The sequence below is a fragment of the Lepus europaeus genome, chromosome 18, assembly GCF_033115175.1.
Source record: "Lepus europaeus isolate LE1 chromosome 18, mLepTim1.pri, whole genome shotgun sequence".
In the NCBI taxonomy this organism is placed as follows: Eukaryota; Metazoa; Chordata; class Mammalia; order Lagomorpha; family Leporidae; genus Lepus; species Lepus europaeus.
The window spans coordinates 52,320,004-52,330,368 of record NC_084844.1 but is presented as its reverse complement, the minus strand read 5'-3'; the positions used below and the strand labels follow the sequence as shown (position 1 = coordinate 52,330,368).

General features: G+C 53.9%; 1 protein-coding gene across 1 annotated transcript; it reads left to right on the top strand.

The window, feature by feature from the left end:
• Window positions 1–8,747: 8,747 nt before the first annotated feature.
• Window positions 8,748–9,410, top strand: RNF222 (ring finger protein 222). The gene has a single exon (XM_062215911.1). It carries the CDS (start codon window positions 8,748–8,750, stop codon window positions 9,408–9,410), a length of 663 nt encoding a protein of 220 aa, XP_062071895.1.
• Window positions 9,411–10,365: the final 955 nt, after the last annotated feature.

Genomic DNA, 10,365 nt, shown 5'->3' with positions numbered 1-10,365 from the left:
AGGCAAGGTGACAGAGATGGAGGAGGAGGAGGAGGAGGAGGAGGAGGAGGAGGAGGGAAGAGAGAAAGAGAGAGAAAGAGAGAAAGAAGAGATCTCCCATCTGCTGGTTCATTCCCCCAAATGGCTGCAATGGCCAGGACTGGTCCAGGCTGAAGCTAGGAGCCAGGAACTTCCTGTGGGTCTCCCACGAGGTGGCAGGGGCCCGAGTTCCTGAGTCATGTCCTGCTGCTTCCCCAGGCGTATTAACAGGCAGCTGAATCAGAAGTAAAGCAGCCAGGATTTGAACTGGCGCCCATATGGGAGGCCAGTGTTACAGGTCGTGGCTTAACTCACTATGCCACAGCACTGGACCCAGAAATCTGCTTTTCATCAAGTCTCCAGGTGATCCTGGCATTTGGGAACTTCTTTCCAGGCCCAGCTGTTCACGCCCTGCAGAAGCCATACCCACCATGGCTCAGCACTTAGCCAGCCCCAGCTGTCAACCTCCCCTTGTCAGGAAACCCCTCCCCTCACAAAAATGTCTTTCTAAGGAAAGTCTTGTCTCAGTGGGACTCAAACGGTGTCCAGACCCATGCCCAGCCTGTTGGCCACTTCCATGACATACCTTGGTGCCTCAGGATAGACACCCCTATAAGTGGCCCCAGAACTGGACACAACTCTCCAGCATGGCCCACCCAGGGGCAAAGACCCCTGGTCCCACCCGTCCCCAAACTGGAAACTATTCTCCCATGATTCAGTCTGCACGTGTCCTTGCAAAGAAGGGCAGGACCCCCAAAATGGCATGGTGGTGTGTGCAACAGGCATCCTACCCACTGAGCTGAAAACAGAAGGTTCAGGCCCTTGAATCAGTAGGATTCACATCCTCTTACCCCTCTGTAAGCTGTAGTCCTCCATTTTTGCCACAGTAGTAACGACAATGATGGTGACGATGGTGACAATGACAGAGAACATGACAGGGCCCCTACCGCATGCCAGGTGTTCTTCCAGACCTGTCACTGGCATCCATTCATTTCACTGTCACCACAATCCTATAGAACAGGTAGCATTACCCGCAGTTTTTACAGATGAAGCAACGGTGGCTCAGAGGATGAGTAACTCACCCGAGGGGACCCGGTGCTTCCTCTTCTGTCACTGCCACCTCTAAGCTCTCGTGGAGCAGCCCTGTGCTGGCCTGATTTCCCAGCATTCTCCACGACCAAACCCTAGAGTGCAGATCCTCCTGCTAATACACCTGTGCTCCCAGCCTTTCCTGACAACTCATTTCCTCTGCCCTGCCCATCTCTCTCTCGGGAACTTACTGGATGGCAGGAGCTGACCTGTTGAAGCAATGCAAGCTAGGGTGTCTCTGGTTGATGCCCTTGCTCCCTTAGGTAAGTGTGTGTACACACATATATATGTGTACACAATTCTCAAAGTCGAATTCTTTTTTAAAATATGTATTTATTCAAGAGAGACAAAGAAAGAGTTCCCAACTGCTGCTGGGTCACTCTCCAAGTGCCTGCAATAGTTGGGGCTGGGCCAAGCCAAAACCAGGAGTTGAGAACTCAATCCAGGTCCCCAGCGTAGGTGATGGGGACCCAAGTACTTGGGCCATCACCGCTGCCTACCAGGGTGCACAGGAGCAGGACACTGGAATTCGGTATGGAGCTGGGATGCTAACTCAGGTACTCCATATGGGAGTGTCCTAAAGTGGAGTCTTAACCACCAGATCAAGTGCCCACCCCAGAATTCTTATTCTAGAACACAAGACCACGACAGACTACAGTCGTAAATATGTAGTAAAGGCAATCTTCAAGGTCAGGCTTCATGAAACGGCCTGAAAAGATCATGAAAAGATATCGGAGCCTCAGGAACTCCATATCCGCCCATTAATCACATCCTACAGACTTGAGACTAAGGGGGTGGGGCTGGGCTCAGTCCCCTCCCTGGGGGACACAATGGCCTAGGCAAAGCCCTAGGCAGAGTCAAGAACCGTACGTTGCTGAAGGGGCTCAGAACTTTGCAATGGGCCCCTAGAGGTGCTTGTGGAAAGAGAGAAGTTTGGGGAGCCCTCTGGGACCAAAGTGCCCAGACGCAACACAGGATGTCTAGTCAAATTTGAGTTTCAGATAGAAAACGAATTTTAGCATAAGTATGTCCCAAATATTGCCTTGGACATACTTACAGTAAGAAACATCTGTTAGGGGCCAGCATTGTGGCACAGCGGGGTGGGCCACTGATTGTGATGCTGGCATCCTGTATCGGGGCTCTGCTTTGAGTCCTAGCTGTTCTGCTTCTGATCCAGCTCCCTGATGATGTGAGATATCTTCTGGAAAAGGAGCAGAAGATGGTCACGTGCTTGGGAACTTCTTTCCCAGGCCCAGCTGTTCACGCCCTGCAGAAGCCATACCCACCATGGCTCAGCGCTTAGCCAGCCCCAGCTGTCAACCTCCCCTTGTCAGGAAACCCCTCCCCTCACCGGGGCTTGGGCCCCTGCCACCCTTGTGGAAGACCTGGTTGAAGTTCTGGGCTCCTGGCTTCAGTCTGGCCCAACTCCGGCTATTTTGGTCATTCAGGGAGTAAACAAGCAGGTGGAAGATAGTCTCTCTCTTTCTCTCTCTCTCTCTTTCATCCCCCCTCAAAGAAATAAAATAAATCTTTAAAAAAAAAATCCAGGTGTTGTGGCACAGTAGGTAAAGCAACTGCCTACATCACCAGCATCCCAGATGAGTGCCAATTCTATTTCCGCTGCTCCACTTCTGATCCAGCTCCCTGCTAATGCACTTGGGAAAGTAGCAGAAGATGCTGCTGAACCCGCATGGGAGACCCGGATGGAGTTCCGTCTCCTGGTTTCAGCCTAGCCCAGCCCCAGCCATTGCAGTCATTTGGGGAGTGAACCAATGGATGGAAGATATCTCTCTCTCTCTCACTTTTTCAAATAAAAATAAACCTTTTTTAAAAAGCTGTTGTTGACTGGAAATTCAGATTTCCCTGGGCATACTCAGACTGTCTTTATTTAAATCTGGGAGTCCTAGGGAGAAGACACAGGTCTCTTGTGACAGTTCCCACCTGCCCATCTCAGCGTCCCCAGAGGAGGTGGCCTTGTGCGCACTGCCCCCAGTGTCCACTTCATCAGCTTCAAGGCCAGGGCCATGGTGACCCAGCAGAAGAGGGGTCACCCTGGATCGTCCAAGGGGGTCACACCCATGCTTGGCTGTGCCTTGGATCTCAAAGCCTACTTTTTTCCCTTTAGAAGGAGACTGACGAGGGGGCCTTCTAAGAGGAACTCCCTCCCCCTGCCCAGTGATAACCAGTTCCCCTGCCTTTGTTCCTTCCTTTTTCCTTATCACTGAAGAAACACACATATAGGGTGGAAAATCTAATATCACCACTCTACAGAATTTGCCAAGTCCCTCCAGAGAGAACTACCATTAAGTCTGACGTGTTTCCTTCCAGATTTTTCTCTACAGATTTTAGCACGTTGTTGCTGTCACAGCATCAGATACAGACGCTGGGGAGACCTGCCTGTTTCCCGCGGTGACAGAGCCTGCTTTCTGCACTCGTGAGGGCGCCGACTAGCTGATGTCCCCCGGGGCCATTCTCTGCCAGTGGCACTTGGTCTTTCAGGCACGTTTGAAGCATGACGCAGGCGCAGAGCCACATCACACACATTAGGATGTGGCGCTGGGTGCCACAGCCTCCCTGACCCCTTCACCTGCACAAGGAGTGAATATGTGTATGTGTAGGGGGTTCTCCAGGAAAAGGCAGGGACTGTAAAATGGGTCCAAGGGGTGGGAAGGACTATTTAGGGGTGGGGAGCGGGATGGGGAGCCCTGCTTCCATTGTAAGACCCTCAGAATCTCTCAGGCACCTGTCCCGTCCCCTCCTGTCCCCGGCTCCTCCTCAGGCCAGGGGCTCCGATCCTAGCATCCTTGTCAAGGTCACCTGACTGCAGCAGCTGCCAAACCCCTGGGCAACGCCAAGAGCCTCCTGGCCCCAAACGGGTTGGGCAGCATTCACTTGGCGGTGCTGTCCACGGCTGCTCAGTCATTAGAAGATGCCAGGGTGGCAGGTGCTCTGACAGCAGCTGGAGGAGATCGAGCCGGCTGCGCAGCACCTCTGGCTGCCTCCGATCCATCGGCTCTGTAGAAGCCCCCTGGGGGGAAGGAAGGCAGATGCTGCTCTGGCTGGTCCCGACCCAAGTGAGTCCAGGGGCCCGGCTTGGAGGGGGGTGGGGAGCGGGAGAGGGAGGCGGGGGCTTGGCAGTGTTCCGGACTGAAGTGTGAATGATGCAGGTATGTTTGTGTGAGAGACAGAGAATGTGAGTGGTACCTACGAGTGGGAAAGCAGTCAGAGCTGAAGCCACAGGGCCTTGTACTGGGGTTCTGAGAGGGAACCTCAGGTCCTGAAAGTGTCACTTCTGCCTCACGGGCTCACTGTCCAGAGAGGGGTGGTTTCTCTGGGATGGTGATATCCACTCCACCCCTGCCCTGTTCTCAAAACGGGCTGTGGCCGTGGGCGAGGCTGGGCACTGCAACACTACGAGATCTGCACCCATGGGCCAGCCAAAGTCTTCCCCTGCCCCACAGGTGGCCAGAGGGACAACCCTGTTTAGGGTCCCTCTGCGGAGAGAGAAGCTTGTAGTCACTTCTCCATTAAGCTTCTTCATTACTCCTTTGACCCACGTCTGAAAGGCCCATCTGAGTCCCCTACGAGGTGAAGGCACAGAGCATGGGTTCGAATCCTGGGTCTGCCCTGTGCTAGCTAGCAGTGTGATTTTTGAGCAAGTGACTTCACTCAGAAGCCCTGGGCCTCAGTTTCCTCCTTGGCAACACAGAGATAATATCTACCTCCCAGAGTTGTTGTCAGGAGTCAACGAGGAAGGCACGCAAAATGCCAAGCTCGTAATTAGTGTTCAATAAATGGCCGCTGTTGTAATTATTTATGATTAGCACAGCCCTGGTCCCAGCTCGCCCAGAACGATGTCCCCGTCCTCCTCTTCCCCTCAAGCTCCTGAGGTGCCATGGGGATGCCCCGGGCCTACGGCGCCTGGCAGACGGCAGCACGGACCTGGCGTTTCTGCTGCTGCTCCCCCCCTCACCCCAGCAGAGGCAGGCCCATCAGAGGAGCGCGGGGATGGAGAATCGAACGTGCGGCACTAAGGGAAAGGGAGAGACACGAGGAGGGAGGGGTTGGAGAACAAGTGAGCAAGGGAGGCGGAAGGGAGGCGGAAGGAGGCGGTACTGCCCGTTGCGCGTGGCACAGCTGCAGCACTCGCGGGGAAAGGAGTACGCAGGACGGCCCTCACCTCGGCAGGGATCTAGGCTGTCACAGGCACTCCCTGGATTCCCTCTACTTTTCCTTGAACTTGAATGTGAAGTAGAAGCTCACCTCTTCCCCACTGCTCACCCCAAGGACTGTGCTTCTATCACTGCTGGTGCTGGCAGCTGGTCCCCCAGTCTAGCAGTTGATGCTCAGAATCTTCCATCACTCACAGCATCTTCCGTCTCTGCCACCTCCCTCTCCCTCTCCATCACCCTCCCTGGTGACCTTGGGCTCTGCTCATCTAAACAACCAGGCTGTTTGCTTGAGTGACACTGAAGTCCTTTCTCATCCTCTCGTCCTCCTGCCTACTGTGAATCCTACTTCTCAGTTATCCAAACAACTCAAGCTATTGATCACCTGTCATTATTTAAAACGATCCCTTATGTCCACCAGGCTCTAAAGTTTCATACAGGACTTTCTTGATCAGTGCATTAGCTCAGTGCCTAGCATGTAGCAGTTACTCAGTAAGTATCTGTCAAATAATTGGATGGATGGGTGGAGGGATGGATAGATGGGTAGATTTGCCCACCATACACCTGTGGGAGTTCGGAAATGCAGATAACATGTTGGTAGTTGGTTGCCTGAAGAAAATCATGGTCATCCTGATATTAACCCTGGATATGAACATTTGCAAAGTGTGCACTATGAGAACAACTGAGAAACACTGAAGCTATCGTCTTCATTTTGGTTCACTACCCATCAGCTACCTAATTATTGTCGTCATATTCAGTTATCCTGATTTAAGGCAAGCTGCCCCTCTGTGGAGAGGATGTGATTTTTCTCCCCAGTCATCCGCAGTCAAGAACATTTTGGGACAAGAAGGAAGGAGGGGAAAGCAGACACCATGGCTGCCTTGGGGGCTAGGACAAGGGTTTTCAAGCCCCCTCGGCCCACCCGTACAATGGCACCTATTATCTACTGAGCACTTCCTGTGTGCCAGACAGCTCTGAGAGGAAGTAGTTCTATTATCAGCCTCATCTTACAGATGGGAAACTGAGCTGAGAGGTGAAGTACCTTGGCTGAGGTTACACAGACAGTAATGAGTGTATGGAGGATTGGAACCCAGCCCCCAAGTCTGAGCACTCAACTCCCTTTCCAGCCTGGGGACCACGCTGAGGACCCCCAGAGACTTAGACAGGAAATCCCTGCAAATGTTGCTCTTTCTTAGGTATGGGGCATTTTCAACCTGGAAAAATGGATTTGGAAGGAAGCCAATAGGGAGAAGTGATTACAAACGATTTGTTGTCTTTACAGTTTGTCCTGCCTAATAATTGATCTTGTTTCCATTACATCATCACCCAGGTCTGGGGGCTTCCACAGAGCTCTGTAAGGGTACTCCAAAAGGTGAATGAAATGTGGAATGGAAAAGTTTGTTTATTTTGGAGCAAGAAACTCTTGAAATTCATGTGTAAAAGGGATATTTGAAAACCTTATGAAATATGCATATTATGAAAAACTACAAGGGTTTCCATTTTTTTTACCAAAATAAACTTGTCTTTCAATTGTATTATTTTCAGTATTATTTCAATATTTATTTATTATTTATTTGAAAGCATTATAGCAAGAGAGGGAGAGACAGAGAGATCTTCCATCCACTGGTTCACTCCCCAGATGGCCTCAACGGCCAAGGCTGGGCTAGGCCAAAGCTAAGAGCCAGGAGATTCACCTGGCTCTCCCACATGGATGACAGGGGCCCCAACACTTGCATCATTTTCTTTTGCTTTTCCCAGGCCATTGGTAGGGAGCTAGAGGAAGTAGAGCAGCCAGGACATGAACCTGTCCCATATGGGATACTGGTGTGGTAGGCTGTAGCTTTACCCACTATACCACAGCACCGGCCCCTTAATTCCATTTTCCCACAAACTTTTTGACATACCCTCATATGTTGTCAGTGCATCCTAGAGTCTTTGGACTCTGGCGTTGGTGGAAGAATATTTCAATAACTTGTCCTCCCTCTTTAGAAAGTTCTAGATAAGTTTAGACAACATAGTTGTGACACAGGGACCTCTAAACGAAGACCTAACCACTTGGCCAAGCAGGTCTTTCCCTTCAAAGTCAGGCACTTAGTGCAACATTCCGCTGAGAACACCTTGGGGACTTCTACTTGTAACTCACCTTGCCTTTTAGAGTGTGTGTCTTTTTTTTTTTTTTTTTTTTTTTTTGGACAGGCAGAATGGATAGTGAGAGAGAGAGATAGAGAGAAAGGTCTTCCTTTTTGCCGTTGGTTCACCCTCCAATGGCCGCTGCGGACAGCGCATCGCGCTGATCCGAAGCCAGGAGCCAGGTGCTTCTCCTGGTCTCCCATGTGGGTGCAGGGCCCAAGGACCTGGGCCATCCTCCACTGCCTTCCCAGGCCATAGCAGAGAGCTGGCCTGGAAGAGGGGCAACCAGGATAGAATCCGGCGCCCCAACCGGGACTAGAACCCGGTGTGCCGGCGCCGCAAGGCAGAGGATTAGCCTGTTAAGCCACGGTGCCGGCCAGAGTGTGTACCTTTGATTTCAGTCTCATGCCACTCAATCACTCATTTACTTCCTCCCCAGACCTGGCTCTCGGTGACTTTTGGCCATTTCCAATTTACCAGACGTATCCTCAAAGGATGAACATCTGCCTTCACCAAGGTTAAGCAGAAGGTTCTCTCACTGCCCCAGGCAGCCCCAGATGAAGAATCTGAAGAATGACCGAGCTGTGGTGGGCGGAGGAATGAGCCCACAGCTTCCTGAGCTAACCACTCGGAGGGCCAGCAGGCATTTGGATGTGTAAGTTCTGAGCTTTATTTTCAAAACAGTCATTGCTTTATGGCTGCACTTAGCACAGAGGCGCTCAGTCTAACAGCTGGATGAAACCCAGTGTGTCAGCCAGCCCCAGCTGAGGAGGGAGTGGAAGGAGGAGCAGGGCTTCTCTGGGAAATGGCCACTTTGGGTGCAGGCCCAAGCTAGGGACTGGACTGACACTGGGTGTGGGTCATCTTAGGCACCTGCTTGCCCTGGGAACTGCGGCCTCCTGTCTTCATTTCCAGCATGGAACCAGGAAAAGGTGAGGTGGTGACCTCACCCTGAGGGCCAGTCACAGTTGAGGTGAGGCATCAGGTCTTTCAGGTACCCTCCTCCACTGCACACACCTCTCCCCGAGCCCATCGGCTGGGGTCTCTTGGTATCCACCTCCCAAAGACCCCTCCCAGAAGCACCTGCTCGTCTCCTCTTAAGGGTCTTGAGCTCTAGGTCTTGGGTCTTGGTTTAACTGAAGTAGACCACTGAGCAGGGGCAGCAGCAAAGGAAAGAGCAGGAGGAAAAGGAAGAAGAGGCTGTGCCCAGCAGAAGGGATATGGAAGCCAGGGAGGTGGATGTGGAGTGGCGGATAGGAAGGGGAGGGAAGGCCGGGAAAGGCCCAAGGTTCACGACCCTTCCCCCCACCCCCAGCTAAGTCCTGCCTTCTCCGAGCAGCCATGTCAGAAGGGGAGAGCAAGGACAGCTCGGGCAGCGAATGCCCCGTGTGCTACGAGAAGTTCCGGGACCTGGACGGCGCCAGCCGGACGCTGAGCTGCGGCCACGTGTTCTGCCATGACTGCCTCGTCAAGTACCTGCTGTCCACCCGAGTGGACGGGCAGGTGCAGAGGACGATCGTCTGCCCCATCTGCCGCTACGTCACCTTCCTCAGCAAGAAGAGCTCCCGTTGGCCCTCCATGCTGGACAAGAGCTCACAGACCCTGGCCGTGCCCGTGGGCCTGCCCTCAGTGCTCCCACCAGACAGTCTGGGACACACCAACCCCCTGGCCATCTCCCAGCCGGTCTGGAGACACAACCCTAGCCAGGCGAGACTGCCGGGCAGCCCGGGGCAGGGGGCCCAGCTGCCCTTGGACCTGCTGCCCAGCCTGCCCCGGGAGTCACAGATCTTTGTCATCAGTCGCCATGGGATGCCACTGGGGGAGCAGGACAGCGTGCTGCCACGGCGCAGCCTGGCCGAGCTCTCAGAGGCCTCTCCAGCACCCAGCTCCACACGCTCCTTCTGCTGCCGCTCCCGGGCCCTCCTGCTCATCACCCTCATCGCTGTGGTGGCCGTGGTGGCCGCCATCCTGCCCTGGGTGCTGCTGGTGAGGAAGCAGGCATGAGCGGCGGCACGTGCGGGGACAGCCAAGCTGCGCCGGCCTGAGAGCTGTTCAGGAAGCTGCCAGCTCCGTGGCTGGGATGGATGTGGCTTGGGAGGGGGCAGAAGGGGTCTCCAGCAGACCCAGTATAGGAAGCTCTGAAGGGTAGACAGGATCTGGGAGGAGAGGGAGTGGAGATGGGATTGGACTGGAGTTGTGATGGTTCTCTCCATGAGGGGCTTTCCATCCCAGCAAGGGCTAAGGCATGACAGGGAGGTAGGCGGGGCTGAGCCTGGCCCTCTGTGTGTCTCCTCTGCAGATACTTTCCCTTCCTGTAGGCTGGAACCGACCAGGCTTGGAGGTGGTGGATCACTGCTCTCTGGCAGGGTCACCTGAGGCATAGACCTCACCTGCCCGGTGACTTACTGGCAGCCAGGTGGGCCTCCCAGGCCGGACACAAGGAAGCTGTGCTGGCCAAGGTCCTGGCGCACATGGCCCACCAGCAGAACCTCTCTAGCTTGTCCCCAGAACAGACAGAAGGGATGGTGCAGGGGCCCAGGCACACGAACCTCACGGCACTCCAGCCTCAAGTCATCCCTGTCTCCAACCTGCCAACCTGGAAGGCCTTCCCTAGAAAAAAGCTGGCGTGAGGTGGTGACCCAGGATTTCTGGGGAAAGACTGTAGAAAATCATCCCTGAGAGGTGAGGCCACGTCAGAAACCAGGGCTTGGAGTGGCCCAGACAGAACCAGGGGTTCCCCTAGGCACGAAGAGGGGGTCTAGATTTTGAGTCCTGGGTTCTTAAAGCTGCACAGGAAGGCAGGAAGAGGTGGGGAAGCCCGACAGGTGAGACTTGAATCATCTGAGAACTATGTGGGCAAATTAACCCCTGGGGGCTTCAGCCTCCCTCCCAGCCCGGGCTCCTCCTCCCCGTGACCCAACCACTCATTAGAGGCCACACCAGCTGAGCCAGTTTCTGA

Excerpts from the sequence above, each read along its gene's own strand:
- RNF222 (XM_062215911.1), top strand. The coding sequence starts at position 8,748 with ATGTCAGAAGGGGAGAGCAAGGACAGCTCGGGCAGCGAATGCCCCGTG.